The sequence below is a fragment of the Monodon monoceros genome, unplaced genomic scaffold, assembly GCF_005190385.1.
Source record: "Monodon monoceros isolate NGI ecotype Baffin Bay Population unplaced genomic scaffold, NGI_Narwhal_1 Super_Scaffold_14, whole genome shotgun sequence".
Taxonomy (NCBI): Eukaryota; Metazoa; Chordata; class Mammalia; order Artiodactyla; family Monodontidae; genus Monodon; species Monodon monoceros.
Genome location: NW_021703770.1, coordinates 51656881 through 51678286, shown reverse-complemented (window position 1 = coordinate 51678286; position 21406 = coordinate 51656881). Strand labels below are relative to the sequence as shown.

The window sequence follows — 21406 nt, the reverse complement described above, 5'->3', positions numbered from 1 at the left end:
ACTCTTTCAGCTCTCTGAACTACCACTTTTCAATAAAAATCTAGTTTGTAATGACCTTTAACCAACAGAAAATTTGTTCTCATAATTATAGCTTAACCACTATCACTAATGTATTAATGGTGACCTTGGATTTATATGTAATAAAAATTCTTTGTGTGTTCAAATATACCATCTTTCCATCATTCCTATTAGGTAGACAGGGTGGTTGCTATTACAGTGTCCCACTTTTTGCATGGAAAAGACTGACACTGAGAGAGATTAAAGTAATCTGTCAAGATTACAAAATTAATGAATTAACTGAGTCAGCCCAGTTAATTCAGACGTATCTTCAAAATAAGTAATGAAATTTATAGGCTGGATGACAAAGATTCATTTTTAGGGACAGCCTAGAATATCTATAGTCTTCCTCTGTTTGCTCATCAGATTCATGATATAATAACACTGAGTTCATAAAAACATACTCTACAGAGTATTATGACTGTTTCTCTCCAATTATTCAGATGATTAGGCTATAATAAACCAAACATTATATACCTAGATTCTTCATCTAAGACATCTTGATCAACCTCAAGTGCAGAGGACTCCACCTTTAGGATCTGTCCACCTTCTGTTCCTGACACGAGCAGTGATTCTTCAGGTTCCAAACATAAGTTCCTAAAGGAAAGGAAAGCAACAAGTTATTTTCTATGAATAAAATAGGTATATATTTATTGTTCTGAATGCATGTAGCTTTAGTAGCCTTCAGCTATTCTAAGTGTAGTCATATACCTAATAAACTGTTGACTCTGGGTGTCAACAGTGAAATCAGTACTTATGATTAATTTAAAATGATTTTAACATCAATTCGATATATGCTGACAAGAAGGCAAACTAGAACTTTCATGTGTGAAAAGTTGGCATAAATGCCTAGAAACAAAGATACTATTTAAATAGGTTAAAATAATGTTTGTCTTGGTGAACAACTAGAGCTTTATTTTCCTGATATTTCCTGTCCTTCAAATTTTCAGGCTTCTAAATAAATAAGCAAACAACAGACAATTTTCCCAAACTACAAGGATGTACACCATGAGTCTAAGACTTCTGGAGTCAGAAATTTCCTAAATTGTAACGTACAAAGGGCATTTAGCCCAGAGTATCGAGCTGAATTAGACTGACAATGCAAGCATCACAACATACCTGATTCTGTTTTCTAGGGTGTCTATAAGAAGTTGCTTCTCACAGAGCAGTTTCTTCAGTGATTCCAACTCTTTTTGTTTTTCAAGTAGTTCTTTTTGAAAACGGTAGTTTGTCTCTTCTAAAGTTTCACAGAAAGCCTTAAAAACAAACAAACAGCAAATAAAAAACACATGCAGAAAGAGAGTAACATTAATTACTTATGCAGTACCTTTCTCAAGGGCATAACTGAAGAGTCAAAGAACATAGGTAACCAAAATAATGTGTATACAAACCAGATGATTTGTTCTCCACCCTCATCTTTTTAGGTCTCTGCTACCTTAGTACCTACTGGGGAACTTATAAATAAGTACTGGGGAACTTATAAATAAATACAAGTCCCTTTTCTTGAGAATTATTAAGTAGTAAGCTAGGGTGCCTGAAATGAATATGTGATATCTCTCTAGTGTATAACTGGGAAAAAAATTACTAATAATCACTGTTTTAGCTTCTATTCTCCTTAGCCTGTTTTTGCCCAGTCCTAGATGATTATACTTTAAAGAAAAAAAAAATAAAAAAAAGAAAACTGTGGCTATTGATTCCATTTGTATTAGCTCAGAAGACACATCCTATAATAACGATTTCCTTCATAGTGCCTTCAATATTATTTTCCCTTGCTTCTCCTTTTACTATATTCACTCAAAGACATTCTATCCTTTATACCCAGGAAGCTAAACACTATTGAAATAGATTAAAACAAAATCATACTGCCATGAAGAATGATGTCATGAAAAAAATCTGGGTCACTTACCTTGATGAGGCTTTCAGTGTTGCTTTTAATTGTTCCTAGTTATCTATCATTATCTATCATTCCCTGTCTCCTTTGTGACTACGTTAAACCTTCACCCCTGGCAAATCCCCTACAATATGTTACTACTGGTGAGCCCAAGCCCAGCAGAAAAAAAAAAAGTTACTCTCCCAGAATCCTAACTACATTTGCATTCCATTCTTGTCCTCAAGAATATGTGCCTCTTCAAGTTAAGCCCAATCTCCTTTGGAAGCCCGCCCTATCCCATACACTCTCTCTTAAATTTTCAACCTTTCCCTCTCTTTTGGCCCTTAGATTTATTTAATCAAGTTGACTGAAATTGATTAAGCAAACCCTAAAAATCTCTCCACATAAAAACAAAGTCATATCCACCGGTCCCTTGATAGGAGTCTCTCTAGCTACTAACTCATCTTGTTCTTTTCAAAATAAAAAAGATTTCCAGGAAAAAAGTTTTTATCATCCAAATTTAGCTTCCCCATTCATGGCTAAAATCATTAGGAGTTTTACTCGCTTTTCTCTACTAATGCTAACAATGACTTCTAACTGTCAAATCCAAAGTACTGTTTTTCTCAACTTCATAGCATGTCACTACTGACTTAAAAAGTAAAAAAAGAAAAAAATTAATGGAATCCTCTTTTATTGTGCTCTGTGAAACTTCCTGGTTCCCCTAATTTTACAGTTACTTCTTAGATTTCTACTTGTTCTTTGCATGTGGGCATTCATCAGAGTTTTGTCCTTGATTATATATTCTCTTGCTCTATATTTCATCCTTGGGCAATTACTGTTATCACTTCAACTATAACCTATACTATTTGCTATCGACTTCCAATTTTTGTTTCTGTTCATCTCCAGCCCAGACCTTTCCTGAGTACATAGATATCATTCACATGCCTATTGGTCCCCTTCAATTGTATGTACCAATGGTAAGTCAAAATGCACTCCCAACGGTACATCTGCACTACCACCTCATCATCAAAGCCACCAGGCAAACATCTTAGATCACTGCATTTCGCTACTTTCTATGCCCCAGGTAACCCAGTCTTTTCCACCTTCCCCTTCTCCTCCTCCCCCACTGCCTCATCAACATCTCGCTATACTCATCTACTCTCTATACTCATTTCTACTGTGCAGTATAAGGCTAGGTAATGTGATCAGTGAAAGAGAAGAGTGCAGAAGCAAACCCTTCCTTTCATGTTCATTTGATTTTTGATAAAGGTGCCAATACAATTCAACACAGGGTACTGACACATTTTAATATTTATAGAAACTTAAGGTCCTCACTTCACACCTTATACAAAATTAGCTCAGTATGGATGTAAGAGTTAAAACTATAAAACTTCTAGAAAAAAAAATAGGAGAAAATCCTGGTGGCCCTGTGTTAGGCAAAGAGTTCTTATGATACAATACCAAAAGCATAAGCCATAAAGGATGTGATAAAATGACCTTCATTATAATTAAAAACATTAGCACTTCAAAAGATACCATTAAGAAGGTAAAAAGACACATACAGACTATGAGAAAATATTTGCAAATCATATATTTGATAAAGGACCTGTATTCAAAATAATGAATTCTTACAAATCAATAAGACAAACAACCCAACTAAAAAAATAAGCCAAAGGCTCAAACAGACAATTCATCAAAGAAAACATACAAATGGCAAAAAAACACATGAAAAAGTGATTAACATAAAAATCATTACGGATATACAAATTAAAACTATAATGAAATACCATTTCACACCTACAAGAATGGCCATAATCCAACAGACAGATAATATCAAATGTTTGTGAAGACATGGAGAAACTGGAACTCTCATACACTACTCGTGGGAATGTAAAATGGCATAGCCACTTGGGAAAACTCTTTGTAAGTCTCTTAAAAAAGTTAAACATAATTTACCGTATAACTGAACATTCTACTCTTAGGGATCAACCCAAGAGAGATGAAAAGATATGTCCACAAAAAGCCTTCTCTGAAATTGTTCATAGCATTATTCATAATAACACAAAACTGGAAACAATCCAAATATCCCTCAGCTGGTGACTGGATAAACAAAATGTGGTATATGTGCACAACAGAAAACCATTCAATAATAAAAGTAATGAAATACTGAGAGAGACTATAACATGGATGATGCTCAAAAACATTATGTTAAGTGAACGAAACTAGATGCAAAGATTATATATACTGTATACTATTGCATATTGTATATATTATGCATATACAATATTATGCATATTGTATATATGAGATTATATATATATAGGCACACATATACACTTATATGCACATATATACATACACACACACAGTATGATTCTATTTATATGAAATTTCCAGAAAAGACACATTTGCAGAGACTGAGAGCAGATCAGTAGTTGTCTGGGGCTGGGAGTGTGGAATGGCTGCAAAATTGCTTGTAGAATTTTTTTTGAGGTGATGGAATTTTCTAAAACTGGATTATAGTAATCTACAAATTTACTAAATTTACTAAAACGTTACAAATTTACTAAAAAGTTATTAAATTGTATATTTACAATGGAATAGCAAATAGCAAATTTTATGGATGAAAGTTTTACTTCAATGAAGCTGTTTAAAAAAAAGCTATGGCATTCCTCTAACACAAAGAACTGACTCAGTTTAACTGAAAACATTACAAATCTACCAATTAAATCTGTTCCATTTAAACACTATTAAACATTTGGAAGAAAAACTTGCATAAATCCTAGCTAATCTATTATTACCAAATCTGTCTGTGAATCTAGCCAATTGCTTCAAGAAGTAGGCTACTTTAACACGTCAAGTAGTGTAATTTGAGTAGCGTTAAGCTTGAGCTGAATTGATAACAAGACAATAACTTCTACTTCTGAAGATTAGTTTTTTAATTTGGTTTTAACTGTAGGTTCTTTACTTTGATACTTAGATGGAAGAAAACTCAGCATGCAAATGTTACTTTTAAATGTAAAATAAATTTCCAAGTAATCTTTTTTCTGAAATGGTATAAATAAAGAGAATAAATGTAGAATTTAATTTTAGGGCTTCATAGACTATAGGACATGTACGAATTTTTATTTTTTCACTGAATTATGTTCATGTATTTCAATGAAAGAAAGCTTTGACTCAAACATTAAAAGCTTTCTGTGCAAAACTACCATGGTCCGAAATTATAACTTTGCTGTTTGCTGTTTGCTGTTCCATTCAAGAAACAATGTAGTTATTGTACGGTATTATTTGTTCCTCTTTCATGTGATATATAATACAGCACTTACCCTGCTTTCTTCTAGGCTATCAAATGGACCTGGTGGATCATCCAGACAAAGAAATTCTCTCACTGCAAGGCTTTCAAAGGAAAAAAAAAAATTAGCTGGGATACAAATAAGTTTACAAAAGAGAGCAAGATAGCAGAAAGCAAAAGTTACTCTGAAGTTAGCTATAGTGTTTTAAGCAAGTTGGTTCTGCTGATAAATGAAAATAAGCAAGATGGCGTATGTGTTTTCACACAAGTAACAAAATACAAATATAAAATCTATAGAAGATACAAAGATTTTAGGTTATTTCTATGATCTTATGAACATACAAAGATTGTGAATTTATGTTACATAAAAACTACACGACATAAAACATAAATCAGAAATGGTACGGGAAACCAACGTAAATGGTGAAAAGACAGTATTATTTTCAAAGAAATATGAACTTGAACTAGTCTAAAAATGTCATTATCTTTTTATGAAGAAACACAATTTCTAATTTATACTTCGTTTCTTCTTCAGGAGATGATTCTAAAGTAACTAAAGTATTTACTATGAAACAAGTTAAAGATTTTTCTTGCAATCATGTTTATTATATTAATTTACTTAAATGTTTTCCCTAGAGAACTCAAGAGAAAGAATTCTGATCGTCCCATTTCTGAATTACCATAAAGTTCAAAATAATGAAATAATATGATATTGTTATACTTATACTTTTCAATTACCAGAAACAGGTTAAGAAGGTAGAAACCTGAACTTCCTTGTTACAAAATACTCTTCTTTCTAAAAAGTAATCTTGGATTGAGGGACAGCTCTATATGTATGTTAAAACAAAAATGTGGAGACTTAAAGGATGATGATGAAGGGGGTAGTGATAAAGAGATAAATGGGATCTTTAGTAAAATCATTCCAAAGGAAAAAAATGAAATAGAGAAGTGGTGTTAAGAAAGTAATCCAGAAGATCCCAAAAATAGAAAAAAGAGCAAGTTTCTGGATTATAAAATCTTGATAATATAGATAATAAAAAAACATACACTCAGGGAAACAGATAAAACTTGAGTATTCATAATCATGAAATAACAGAGATGGAAGGGATCGTAAATGTGATCTAGTTGAACTATCCATAGTATGCTGCTTATATTATCCCTTTTGTATGTTCAGCCAAGAATATGTCTAAACACCTCCAGAAATAGGGACTATAACCATCTCTTAAAATAAACCATCCTAAGTTTGAATAACACAGAAAACTAGAAAATTATTTCTTCACTGAGCTGGATTTTTCTCCCTGAAGCTTCTATTCATGAGTCTTAGTTTGGCTTTCTGGGGCCCTTCCAGGTAAGTCTAAGTCTTCTTTCACATGATAACCCTAAAAATATGTCAAGAATGTTATGTTTACTCTAATCTTATACCTCTAGCAAGCAATACTAACACACTAACATTTCCTTTTCTTTTTTCATGTAACAAAATTTAGTGAGTACTTAGAGCCTATATGGTCTTCTGCATTCATGGAGCCAACATTTTTTTTCCAGTTTTACTGAAATATAATTGACAATTAAAAATTATATATATTTAAGTTATATAACTTGACTCGATATATACATACATTATGAAATATGAAGTACAATCAAACTACTTAACATATCTATCACTTCACATGGTTACCATTTCTAACATTTTCAAAGTACATTACACACACAGGGTTTTCACATACCCTACTTTATTCAATTTCTACAACAATCATGTGAGGTGAGGATAGGCATTATACCTCCATTGTACAAGTGATAATAAAGTTCAGAGAGGTAAAATGACCCACCCAAGGTCATTAATGCAAGTGGTAGAGCTAGACCTTAAATCTGTCTTCTCAGTATAAATATGTGCCCTTTTCCTACATTTAAACTCTTTTCTCTTATGTTTTGGTTCATTTGGATTCCTTCCCCTTGCTGATCACTTCTGACCACACTCAATTTCTCTGTATCTTTCTTTAATCAAAGTCTCTAGAATACTGCAGTTGGTCTAATAGTATAGAGAAGAACAGGACCACCACACGTTCTTTTGGTTTAGATATTATACTTTCTATCCACCCACTATGTATATCAGAAAACCAACTATTAGGGAGAATGAGGCACAAGAAATAAACTGATCTTGGGATTGCCAGGTCAAAAGTTTGGATGGGGGCTTCCCTGGTGGTGCAGTGGTTGAGAGTCCGCCTGCCGGGCAGTGAGATGCCCGCGTACGGCAAAAAAAAAAAAAAAAAAGTTTGGATGAAACGCTGAGAGAACAGTCTTTAAGGATGAAAAGGAAAGTGCTAAGAAGTTTATGGAAGATTTTTTTTAATACTTTCAGTGTATGACAACTTAATGTGTGACATTATTTCTTATAAGTTTATACTCAGATTTCCTCATTCTTTAGTAACATTTTTATGTTCACTATTACTCTAATTATTGGAATGCTGCTGCTAGGAAAGAAAAAGGGGGTAAAGGGATATATGTATTTCTTTTTTTTTTTTTTTTTTTTGCAGTACGCGGGCCTCTCACCGCTGTGGCCTCTCCCGCTGCGGAACACAGGCTCCGGACGCGCAGGCCCGGTGGCCATGGCCCACAGGCCCAGCCGCTCCGCGGCACGCGGGATCCTCCCGGACCGGGGCACGAACCCACGTCCCCCGCATCGGCAGGCGGACTCCCAACCACTGCGCCACCAGGGAAGCCCTGTATTTCTTTTTATACCTTTGATTTAAAGCAGAAATTCAGCCCAAGATCCACAGTGATGTTGACAATGTACCTAGTTGTAGGAAATTTTTTTTAGAGTAGTTATTCCACTTCGTTCTCCCTCCCTAAAAATCTTTATGATTTATGGCTCACTAGAGTTCTACGCAAACGAAATCCAATGGATTCTCTAAATTTTTTTTCACTACAGTTCCAAGGTTATATTCCATGCCCTATTTTGTTTAATCTGTAGCATAAGAGTGAAATTTAAAACTGGCACTACAACTGTGGTTGACAAAACACTTTTTTCAGGGGTTCAATACATTTCTTCTGTTTCAATAGGACTCAGTTGATGGAGGAAGAAAGTTAATACTCTTAAGCTCTTTTCCCATCCAAGGAAAGGGACACACAAGAATGTCTGGCAGATGGTAGTGTTTGAGAAAAGAATTTCTTTCTCAAAAATTCAGGTACCTTTTCTCCCCCCGTAGAAAAGGAAGCCATTACCCCTTCTTGCGAATCACTGACTAGAGAACTTTATTTAGATTTGATAAATATTTGACTGCCTATGTGTGCCATGGCTCTGCTCAGTGATTTCTTATATATTATCAATGTATAATTTATAAACAAATCAAGTAAATTCAAATAAAGTACCAAAAAGTCTATATTATTAAATGGTCTATGGATTAAATAGAAGTCAATTTAAAAAATTATTATTTATTTACTTGTTCACTGATAGGTTCAATACAACCCCCAATCTCTCTTCTGTATTTGATCTTTAATACTTTTGTTTCCATTTGACCATGATAATGAAGGTAAGAAAAACATCAGAATTAGGAGAGAAACCTATCTAAGAGAAAATCCAACAATCTGGAATTGAAAGGTATGGAAAGACTATCTTTCTGTTTATCACGTAGAGTAACTTCTTAGTGTGGTTGGGAAATCTCTATTTTAAAATTGTGATCAGTTGACTTAACTTGTCTGAATATAAGGAAACCAGAGATGGTACCCTTCAGCATTGTTTTCATCAGAGCAAATTTGCCCTATAGCTTAAACTCTTCCTTTGAGTCTCTTGAAAAAGTCTCCTTTAAAAGAGTTTTACTGTAATTTTCAAACTTCTTAAAAAACTATTTCATCCAGTGAATCTTCACCTTTTATTTCATAATATACCTTCCTTTTTTTCTTTCATGGGTATGTATTTGTTTACATTCCACAATTTTTTTTAAAAGACCAGTAATTTAATAGCTAAATGAGCTCTTTATCTCAAAATTTATATTAAAAAAAGCTAAAACTAATGCCTACAATTCATTAAAAGGTCTATAAAGAACTAAGTAAAAAAAGTACTAAAAATACTAGATACTTCTGTCAAAATCAAATTAAGCACAAAAAGTCACTGCATGAAAATATTAATTGAGGGATTTCAGATAGAAATGTTTTATCAGTTACTATTTCTCTTCAGTATTCTCTACCAGTAAAAAGAAAATAACAAAAATATGACATTAAATACAACCCCGAGGATAGGGACTCAGGGATCAAGGTTGGTGACAGTGAGGGTCATGGTGAGGGAGATGGGCTGCTGGGTGTGAAGCTGAAGGGCTCACATTTACCCTCCTGTGCTGGATATGCAGGCAAGGCTGTGGGCCTAGTTTATATCTTGATTATCTCTCACCTAGTTACTTTTAGTCCACTTGTGTCCCTACATTCAGTTTTATTCCTTCTAATACAAAAATACTTCAAAAGCAAATGTTTTATGTCCATCTCAGCTTAAAACCCATCTATGCCTCCTCTAACAAGAGGGAACAAAGCCAAGGTCTTGGCGTTGGCATAAAGCACCTGTGTACATTCAAGCTTTTACTGCCTTTCTTATTTGACACTTCAGCAATAGTGCTTCCTCATGCCTATCATGTTGTTTCATGCTTGCTGCTATCATCCTGGCCCATCCTTCCCACCTTCAGCTGGCTAACTCAGACTTCACATTCATGACTTAGCTCATCTATTATCTCCTCACAGAATCTTCTCTGACTAAATCCCCCTCCCCTACACTCTACTCGGTTCAGTACTCTTATATGCATTACTACACCACCTTGAAGAGATCCCTTTCATAGGACTTACTACACTGTATTATTAGTATTTTCTGTTTACCAAGCAGTCTGCTTCAACAAAAAGTAGATGACAAGTTCCAGGGCTGCACAGAATCTGAATAAATTAGCATAGCACAGAATAAGTATTCAAAAAATAATAAATTTATTTGTAAGAGCTATGCTAATTGCTCTTAAAAAATTAATGAAACTATTAAGAGCATCAGAACAAGTTTCTATCCACTGTTGTAGATAAATAATACAGCACAACTCTCAAATCTGAGATGGAATTTAGTTTTTAATAGATATGCCTACTTTGACAAGGGAGTAAGCTTAGGACAGCAACATGTAAGACCAAAAGTCTTAAGAGTTAAAAGAAGGTTAGAATCTGGCTGTTTCTGATGGTATGCCTTCAAGATTTATAAAGAAGCACAACGAAAGGAATAGCATATAAGAAACTTAGAGCTGAAAGCGGATTTTTAGAGAACATTTAGTCCAATTACTTCATTTTCTAATTGGAAACACTAATTAAAATCAGTTAAGTAGGGCTTCCCTGGTGGCGCAGTGGTTAAGAATCCGCCTGCCAATGCAGGGGACACGGGCTCGAGACCTGATCCGGGAAGATCCCACATGCCACGGAGCAACTAAGCCCATGCACCACAACTACTGAGCCTGCGCTCTAGACCTGCAAGCCACAACTACTGAAGTCGGGGCACTTAGAGCCTGTGCTCCACAACAAGACAAGCCACAGCAATGAGAAGCCCGTGCGCCGCAATGAATAGTAGCCTCTGCTCACCGCAGCTAGAGAAAGCCCGCATGCAGCAACAAAGCCAAAAGTAAATAAAATAAATAAATATATAAAAAATAAATGCATACGTTTAAAAAAATCAGTTAAGTAATTGCCTAAAATTATTTCACTACTAAGCCCAGAAAACTGAATTTTGCATAAGGTCTTTGAGACCTAATTTAATTAGTTAAGAGTTTACGGGTATCTGAATACAAAATATTTAGCTTTATTACATTAAAAAAAATGTCCATAACTGAAGGTCCACCAAACTAATATTTTGTGGTAAAAATCATCCAACCAACCTTAGCAATAATGTGTTCATTCTCATGAGCTGTCATTATATAAACTATTGCATATATAATTGAATTCTTTTATAAAACTACTAACTCAACCTCTCTTGACAGTATCTTCATATATAAAAACAACTTACACATTAATAAAATTTCCTGTGAGAAGATGTGAAAATGTATAAAAAATAGCTTCTTTACATATTCTTGTTCAAAAATTATAGATTTATTGAATTTTACAACTAGAAGAGACCTAAGAAGTCATCTAATCCAATATATCCCATGTAAATAATTCCCTCTTTAATACCACTGATAGTTATCTAGCCTAGTCTCTTCAAATATTGATGCTTAAGGTAAACTCACTTTCTCAAAAGGCAGAACATTTTTATACCAGACAGCTTGAAATGACATGTAGCTCTTTTTTCTCTGAGCTGATGGGGGCTTCCTCTAATTGTTCACTTATTCCTAGTTCTACACGTTAGTCTTGCTATTAAAAATGAGGTCCCTAGGCCGGCAGCATCAGCATCACCTAGAAACCTGTTAGAAATGCAGAATCTCCACTCCAGACCTTGCTAATTCAGGACGTGCATTTGAACAAGACGCACACTATAGCTGGAGAAGCACCGCTTTAAAGCTAAATATCATTTGATTCTTTTCCCCATCACAATCTTTCAAAGACGTGAAGGTGGTTATCATGTCCTTCCAAGTACATTTTTTTTCCAAAGGGTAAATTCTCATTTCTTTGAATTGTTTCCTCATGTAAATGTTTGGATACTATATACTACAATATATATTTTTTAAACCATGAATTGCTTGTTAATCCAGATCTATCTGCACTTTTTTTCTTTTAACATATGTACAATTTAAAACACTGAATTTTGGCATGGGTAATATAAGGAAAAATATGTAATTTTAACCCTTGTATTTTAAAGAATTAAGAAGAAAAATGTGGTAAATCAGGATATATGCGTAGTAATTCTGAAAACAGAGAATAGTAAGATATTTGGTGTGCTGATTAAATGATGTAATTATTTCAAAGTAGCACAAACCAGAATAAAACAATAAATAGCTAAATTTTAACTATAACAGATTATGCAATATGAGAACATCCCCCTCTATCCATCTTTACACATGCTTCACCTTGACAAGCTGAGTTACATGCTGTTTCGGGTATAGGACTTGGCCTGCTTGCTTCTGCATTTTCATATAATATTCCCTCTCATTTGGAAAGTCCTTCTTTACTTTCTCTTTGTCGGTTCAAATAGCATTCATTCTTTAAAATTCAGCTCAAATATCACCCTCTAGGAAGCCTCCTCTAATTCTCCCAGTCAAAAGTTCCCTCTCTTCCTCTTCTGAAAGACATCAAGCTCTATCCATTATAGTTCTTTTGGGTGTGTATTCTTCCTATTCAGTTTTCTTGAATAAAGGATTAGCATCTAATGCACCTTTGTGCATTATACATAGTAAGTAATGCACCTTTGTGCATTATATATATATACCTTATATATAGTAAGACCTAAATAAACATTTATCGAACAAACAAAAACCAATAATAAATCCTTTATCATAAAAATATTAACATTTTTATCTGTTTTCTTACTTTGTATTCTCCAAATGCATCTGAAAATAACATCCTCTTAAAACATTTAAACTAACAATTCTTAACATCCCTTCAGTTCTTATTTCACTTCTGTTTTGTTATAGTTAGAGAAGTTGTAATATTAAGAGCTGCCAGTTGTGTACTGTCAAGCTCTTAGCCCACATGAAGGTTAACAAATAGCTGTGTCATGAGGTGCTAAGGAATCAAAACGGAAAGTGAAAGAACTGTATAAAGAATTAATATCAGATAATTACTTGGCCATATATAGTAATTTTCTATGCTGCCATTCCAACTATAACAGGATGCTAACAGGTATACCAATAGGTAAGGTAAACTCACTGATATTTTAAGTAGTGATTCTTAAATATGTAGTTTCATGTTTTTATAAAGAAGTATTGGGATTTTGTCTTTATCCTTTCCTCCCTTATAAGAATTCATAAATGGCTGTTTGACAACCTCAGGCTTTCTGGATATTTTCTAATTATTTGTCCTCCCAGCCATAATCTTAATCTATTGTTCAAGGTTCTCAAACCCCACTCCCTATTTCAGTATTGCTTGATTCACTGCAAACAGGACTGATCTTCCCCTTCTCTGAATTCCTTTTACTTTTATAATCTGTATCATGCCAAGTAGGACTTCATAAACTCCATTATTTTGTTCAAACAGAAGCTTAATTTCTTCACATGAATTAAGTTCAGTAAGTATATCCTCAGCTTCCTTTTTACCCTTCTTAGTATGACAAAGGGCAAATGCTTAGGATACAGATTAATAACTTTTCCCTCTGCCAAGTCATGTTTTAAACAGTAATTTATTAAGAAACTGCTTAAACTGTGAAATAAAAAATGCTACTCATCACTCGCAAAAAATATAGTACCCTAGAACAAACAAGGTATACAAACCTTATTTAGAGTTCTCTTTAAGTTACCTTACTTGTATTCCTTAAATGTCTGAGATATATGACAAAAATAAGTAAGCAAGTAAATGTGAGGCACAGTAGAGGTTTTCGTGCAACACTTTTTAGAACCTTTAATATTCTAGGAATGTCAAATGAAACCTTTCCCCAACTTACTTGACCAAGAAATCTTTCTGTCCCTGAAACACCTATCTATAAATTGAACATGATTATCACTGTTCTAAGGACTGCAGTTTTAGAAACAGGATCTTGAATGTTTACCATACAGATACAGATCTATTAACAATAATTAAAAAAAAAAAGATACATCTCAACTAAGATACACTTTTAATGTTTAAAAAAATCAAGAAATCACAAGATGAGTTCATCAACGTGGTTCATACTATTTAATATTTCATTAAATAGAAAGAGTACAGTCATTTATAGAATAAATTTGATTTTAATTTACCATATTTGCAATACAGAGACATAAAGGTTTACTGAATAAGGAATAAGAGAAAGGGGATATGATGTTTTGACTTCTTAGCTGTGAAAGTCTTCTTTTATGGTATGGTATAAAATATATTTTCTTCAAAGGCTTTCTCTATGATTTTAGACTTTGTTGGTTTCTATCCCTGCTTTGTGTATCTGAATTAACACTAACCTTTTTTTTTCTTTGGAGAAATGTAAAAAATTATAGAAAAGCATCCATCTTCCCACCACCTAGGCTGGAACACACAGTTGCTAAGTTTTGTCATATTTGTTTCAGTCTCTTTTTCTTATAAATAGTACAACAGCAAATATCAACAGTTCTGCCATTCATTCAACAAGTACTTATCGAGCATGGACTCTGTGTTGCATTGTCCTAAGCACTGCACACTGAATGGTGGGTAAACCAGCCACATGACCTACTACTATGTATGCACCTTACAGCCTGGTAGGAGAACACAATCAAATAATCACAGAAATAGTTACAAACTGAGATGTTGTGAAAGTAAAGTACCAAGCAGCCTTTCTCAGCTGGGAATTCCACGACAGGATTAAACCCTGCTGACAATGATGTGAGTGACTATTTTCTCATTCTCTTAAGACTGGTACATAGCTAGTAGCATCCTAGAAGTATGTAATGAGAAGTTAATTCATTACATGCAATGGGTGTCTTAGGGCATTAGGAGCTGACTTTCAGAACCAGTAGAGAAGATACTTTGAGAAAGACCTGACCTAGTTTTTGGTGGTGGTGGTAGGTGAGGGGTTGGTCCAGAGAGCCAGTTACCTAAAAGTCTGTGTTGAAATGTGACTTTTAGGCCAGGGCTGGGGGAGCAAGGGTAGTAGTGTGAAATGTTGCCTTCCTAGGGAATAGCATATTGAAAGGTCCTAGGGGACAAAGGAGCAGGCGACTTCGAAAAATTACAAGACCAAGACGGCTGATGTACAGAGAATGGAGGCAGGGAGGAATAACAAAACATGAAGTTGGAAAGACAAGCAGGTGGTCAGGGACCAGAAAGGATGACTTAAACTGCATTACAAAAGATCACTGTGGCTCCAATGGGCTATAGAAATAAGAGTGGATGAGGAAGATGAGTGATGGGAAAGGAGTAATTAAGTGAGAGAAAACTGCTAGACTAGGTGGCAATGGCAGGAATGGAGAAAAGTAGACAGATTCGAGTAGTGTTTAAAGTATAAAGGCAGGGATGTGTCCAGATGACTTGTGGGTTTTAGGTAGAGGATGATGCTGAATATTGGGGGAAAAGTCAGAGAGTAAACATTGAAGTCTTTCCTAGGTTTGAGGTTTGTCTGAAGGAGATGTCAAGGAGGCAACTGCAGATGTGAATCTGGAGATGAGAAAGGGGTCTGGCTTATAGTTCCTTTATTAGAGAAAGTGAGGGGGGATGGGCAGAGATCTTAAGCAGTCACTGAGCTTAGCACACATTAAGAAGCAAGATGTAAAAGCAAATTGGAAAAGAAGAAGTAAAACTGTCACTGTTTGCAGATGACATGATACTATACATAGAGAATCCTAAAGATGCTACCAGAAAACTACTAGAGCTAATCGATGAATCTGGTAAAGTTGCAGGATACAAAATTAATGTACAGGAATCTCTTGCATTTCTAAACACTAATGATGAAAAATCTGAAAGAAATTATGGAAACACTCCCATTTACCATTGCAACAAAAAGAATAAAATACCTAAGAATAAACCTACCTAGGGAGACAAAAGACAATTTTCTGTATGCAGAAAATTATAAGACACTGCTGAAAGAAATTAAAGATGATACAAACAGATGGAGAGATATACCATGTTCTTGGATTGGAAGAATCAATATTGTGAAAATGACTATACTACCCAAAGCAATCTACAGACTCAATGCAATCCCTATCAAATTACCAATGGCATTTTTTACAGAACTAGAACAAAAAATCTTAAAATTTGTATGGAGACACAAAAGACCCCAAACAGCCAAAGCAGTCTTGAGGGAAAAAAATGGAGCTGGAGGAATCAGACTTCCTGACTTCAGACTATATTACAAAGCTACAGTAATCAAGACAATATGGTACTGGCACAAAAACAGAAATATAGATCAATGGAACAGGACAGAAAGCCCAGAGATAAACCCATGCACCTATGATCAACTAATCTATGACAAAGGAGGCAAGGATATACAATGGAGAAAAGACACTCTCTTCCAAAAGTGGTGCTGGGGGCTTCCCTGGTGGCACAGTGTTTGAGAGTCTGCCTGCCGATGCAAGGGACGTGGGTTTGTGCCCCGGTCCGCGAAGATCCCACATGCCGTGGAGTGGCTGGGCCTGTGAGCCATGGCCACGGAGCCTCCATGTCCGGAGTCTGTGCTCTGCAACGGGAGAGGCCACAACAGTGAGAGGCCCATGTACCACAAAAAAAAAAAAAAAAAAAAAAAAAAAAAGTGGTGCTGGGAAAATTGGACAGCTACATGTAAGAGAATGAAATTAGAACACTCCCTAACACCATACACAAATATAAACTCGAAATGGATTAGAGACCTAAATGTAAGACCGGACACTATAAAACTCTTAGAGGAAAACATAGAAAGAACACACTTGGACATAAATCACAGCAAGATCCTTCTTGATCCACTTCCTAGAGTAATGGAAATAAAAACAAACAAATGGGATCTAATGAAACTTAAAAGCTTTTGCACAGCAAAGGAAACTATAGACAAGACGAAAAGACAACCCACAGAATGGGAGAAAATATTTACAAACGAATCAACGGACAAAGGATTAATCTTCAAAATATATAAACAGCTCATGCAGCTCAATATTAAAAAAAAACAAACAACCCAATCCAAAAATGGGCAGACCTAAATAGACATTTCTCCAAATAAAACATACAGATGGCCAAGAGGCACACGAAAAGCTGCTCAACATCACTAATTATTAGAGAAATGCAAAACAAAACTACAATGAGGTATCATCTCACACCAGTTAGAATGGGCATCATCAGAATATCTACAAAAAAACAAAAGCTGGAGAGGGTGTGGAGAAAAGGGAACCCTCCTGCACTGTTGGTGGGAATGTAAACTGATACAGACACTATGGAGAAGAGTATGGAAGTTCCTTAAAAATCTAAAAAGAATTACCATATGACCCAGCAATCCCACTACTGGGCATATACCCAGAGAAAACCATAATTCAAAAAGACACATGCACCCCAATATTCATTGCAGCACTATTTACAATAGCCAGGACATGGAAGCAATCTAAATGCCCATTGACAGATGAATGGTTAAAGAAGATGTGGTACATATATACAATGGAATATTATTCAGCCATAAAAAGGAACGAAATTGGGTCATTTGTAGAGATGTGGATGGACCCAGAGACTGTCATACAGAGTGAAATAAGTCAGAAAGAGAAAAACAAATATCGTATATTAATGTATATATGTGGAACCTGGAAAAATGGTACCGATGAACTGGTTTGCAAGGCAGAAATAGACACAGATGTAGAGAACAAATGTAGGGACACCAAGGGGGGAAAGTGGCGGGGGGCAGGTGGTGGTGGTGGGATGAATTGGGAGATTGAGATTGACATGTATACACTAATAGGTATAAAATGGGTAACTAATAAGAACCTGCTGTATAAAAAAATAAAATAAAATTCAAAAAAAAGCAAGATGTATATGCATAGTACATGTGTAATATAAGGGGATACACATAAAAAAAAGACTAAGAAAAAAGGGTGAAAAAAGTAAGGGCAGTTTTCTTATTTGTTTTCCATTCTTATGTGAAAAATTGCTAAAGATAGTTACAGACACAGGTGTCCATAGAATATGCTATTGCTTCATTATAAATGCTCTGTAATTTTTCTCAAAATGGTTCTAATTTATCTGATAATGTCAGTTCCAAAATTAAATACCCAGGTGATATTAAATCATATAGCAATTTTCTTGTAAATATATTCAGATACAAAAACCCCATATAGGTCCTTTCTTTCCCTTTTTAATGATTTCTGGTATTCTCACTTTACCCTCTGTATAAATTAACCTGACTTCACAATTTTCATATTTTTGCATTACTTTGGAGACATATAAATATTATCATCAAAATTATATGGTGTTATTTAACTAAAAATCTACCAGTATGTGAGCCACTCTGTTTAAAATATTACTAAAATTCTAAAATCAAGTTTATAGCTGGGTGGTTTGAATATATGGCACACTGACTTTTCAACTTTGCTGACTTTTTGGAGGTGTTACTATAAATCAAACACCAAATAATGTCCCTGCTGAAAAAAGGCAAGAAAATTACAGTTAGTGCTTTATTAGAGATAAACACGCCTACCTTATATTTCTGTGCTTGAATATATATGGTCCTAGATTTATTCTTTAATTTAAACCAATTATTGGAATGCATTTATAACCTGTTATTCAATTTGTTACATACCAGTTAGCAATGTCCTTGTGAGCTACTAAATTTTGAAGAAACGCTTGTAATCCTAATTGTCTATCTTCTAAAAAGTCCGCATTGTAATTATCTTTAAACCAGCGTTTTGGTGGAAGTGCTAATCGAAAGCCTGGAAACATCTCTTTTAACTGAAAAAGAAGAAAAAAGAAGATACAATGTTCAACTCAATTATATGAATTCTACAAAATCTATCCTGTTGACTATGTGAAACTATTCACATAACAAGCTTACAATAAAAGAATTAAATTCAGCTATGCTTTTTATGCCTTGGTTGTTTTATTTCTGGATTTCTACCAGTTGTGTATGCATAGGAGTTACAGTTGCTCCCTGTCCCTGCTAACACGTGGCACTGCCTGTCTTTTTAATGTCAGCCATTCCAGTGGGTATGTAGTAGTATTTCATTGTGGCTTTAATTTACATTCCTCTCTTGACAAATGGTGTTAAGTATCTTCTCATGTGCTTGGATCTGCATATCTTCTTTGGCGAATTATCTATTTAAATCTTCTGAACCCTCTGCTTTAAAAAAACTGGGTTACTTGTCTTTTGTCAGAGTTCTTTATATATTCTAGATAGAAGGCCTCTGTCAGATATATGTATGACAAATATATTCTCCCAGACTGCGGCTTGATTTTTCATGTTAACCGTCTTAACAGAGCACATTTTCAAAATTTTAATGTTACCTAATTCATCCACTTTTCTTTTATGGTTTATGCTTTTTTAGATACTATCTAAGAAATCGTTGCTCACTCCAAGGTTACAAAAATTTTCTTCCACGTTTTTTCCTAAGATGTTTATAGTCTTAGCTTTCACATTTTGGCTTATGATCAATTTTGCATATTTGGCTTAAATTTTACTTTCTTAGGAAAGACTTTTCCACCTTTTAAGCTAGGTTAGATTTCCCTTTATACACTCTGATCAAGTGACTATAACCGGATAACAAGTTACCTCAAAACTCAGTGGTGTAAAATAACCATTTATTAGGCCATGGACTCTGTGGGCTGGTAATTCGTACAGGGAATGGTGAGGATGGGTTGTTTTGTCACAATGAATTAGAACCTCAGCTGGAAACTTGAAGTTGGGAGCTGGAAGCCACTGAAGTTCGTTCCCACATATTTATACTGGATCATGCTGCTTGTTGGCTGAGACATTAGCTGGGGCTGTCAGTCACAAGCTTAACATGGCCTCTCCATGTATCTTGGACTTTCTCACAGCATAAAGTCTGGGTTTCAAAGGGGAGCATCCCAAGAGAGAAAGCCAGGATGAAGCCGTATGCTTCTTATGATCTAGCCTCATCGTCCCACAGCATCAGTTCCACTGTCCTCTATTGGTTAGATCAGTCACAAGCTCACCCACGTTCAAGGGGGAGAGGAAACAGATTCTACTTCTTGACAGTCAGCGGCAAGATTCTGGAAGAGCATATGGGACTGAGAATATTGCTGCATACATTTTTAGAAAAGACAATCTGCCACACATTCTCAAATCATTAATTTGTTTTTTAAATGACATTTATCACGATGTAAATTAAGTAACGTTTATTTAATTTTGGACTCTTCTACCAGACCAGTCTTCTAAACCTTGGTTGCACATTGGAATCACCCAAGGAACTCTGAGTAAGAACTCATAATACAGACACTTTGTGAGGTCTCTATTGTGAGGGCTCTATTGTAGAACAGCTCCCTCTTTTCTGAGAATAATTAATGAGGATCTTGTATTAATGACTGTGTCCTGTCTCTGATATATTTGCATTTAATTAGTTGGGATATGGCCTGGGCATTGTAATTTTTTTTTTTTTTTTCCGGTACACGGGCCTCTCACTGTTGTGGCCTCTCCTGTTGCAGAGCACAGGCTCCAGACGCGCAGGCTCAGCGGCCATGGCTCACGGGCCCAGCCGCTCCGCGGCATGTGGGATCCTCCTGGACCGGGACACGAACCCGTGTCCACTGCATCGGCAGGCGGACTCCCAACCACTGTGCCACCAGGGAAGCCCTGGGCATTGTAATTTTAAAAAGTTTTCCAGGGAAGTCCAAAGTACAGCTAAGACTTAGAATCATTTTACATTGCAATGACTGTCTTATTCATAGTTGCACCCCCAATGTTTAGCAAAATGCCTGCTACATTACAAGCAGCCAACAATCTATGTTCAATAAATGAATGAGATCATGTACTGTTCAAATTTCTATACTTAAATGTAAGACAAAATATCACAATGTAAGAAAAAAGACTAGCAAAAGAGAAAATTCACAGGGTAAAATGTGAAATAAAAATATAAAACATAAATTCTGTCTATATTTCTATCCTGAAACCCTGATTTGATTTCAAGATGTAAACAGATAATTTTGGCCTTGGAGTCTGGTCATTTACTGTGTATGCAATGCAATTAATAAAAGCCATAAGGAGAAAATAAAAATAGTCTTTTTATTAATTTCAAGCTTTAAAATTTAAATGTCACATATGTCCACATGCATATGGTTTTTTTCCCCTAAAAAAATAATCCTCAGAAAAGAGTGAGTTGTTCCACAATTGAGCCCTCACAAAGTCTTTATATTATGAGTGCTTACTCAATAACTTTATTTTGAACAAAGGACAATTTGGGAACTATACATTAGCTTGAAATAACTTTAGTAAAGGCTAGTGTTTTTTTTTTGTTTGTTTTTTGTTTTTTTTGCGGTACGCGGGCCTCTCACTGTTGTGGCCTCTCCAGTTGCAGAGCACAGGCTCCGGACGCGCAGGCTCAGCGGCCATGGCTCACGGGCCCAGCCACTCCATGGCATGTGGGATCTTCCCAGACCGGGGCATGAACCCATGTCCCCTGCATTGGCAGGTGGACTCTCAACCACTGTGCCACCAGGGAAGCCCAAGGCTAGTTTTTATATTTCATTAAATTAAA

General features: G+C 35.2%; 1 protein-coding gene across 1 annotated transcript in view; it reads right to left on the bottom strand.

The window, feature by feature from the left end:
- SNX16 (sorting nexin 16) overlaps window positions 1-21406 on the bottom strand; it is a 35273-nt gene that overhangs the window by 1178 nt on the left and 12689 nt on the right. Inside the window, exons 4-7 of the mRNA XM_029222463.1 lie at window positions 18499-18647; window positions 5254-5323; window positions 1177-1313; window positions 535-654 (exon numbers count right to left, since the gene is read on the bottom strand). Of these exons, the coding sequence (XP_029078296.1) occupies window positions 535-654; window positions 1177-1313; window positions 5254-5323; window positions 18499-18647 (476 nt within the window). The remainder of the gene's footprint in view (window positions 1-534; window positions 655-1176; window positions 1314-5253; window positions 5324-18498; window positions 18648-21406) is intronic.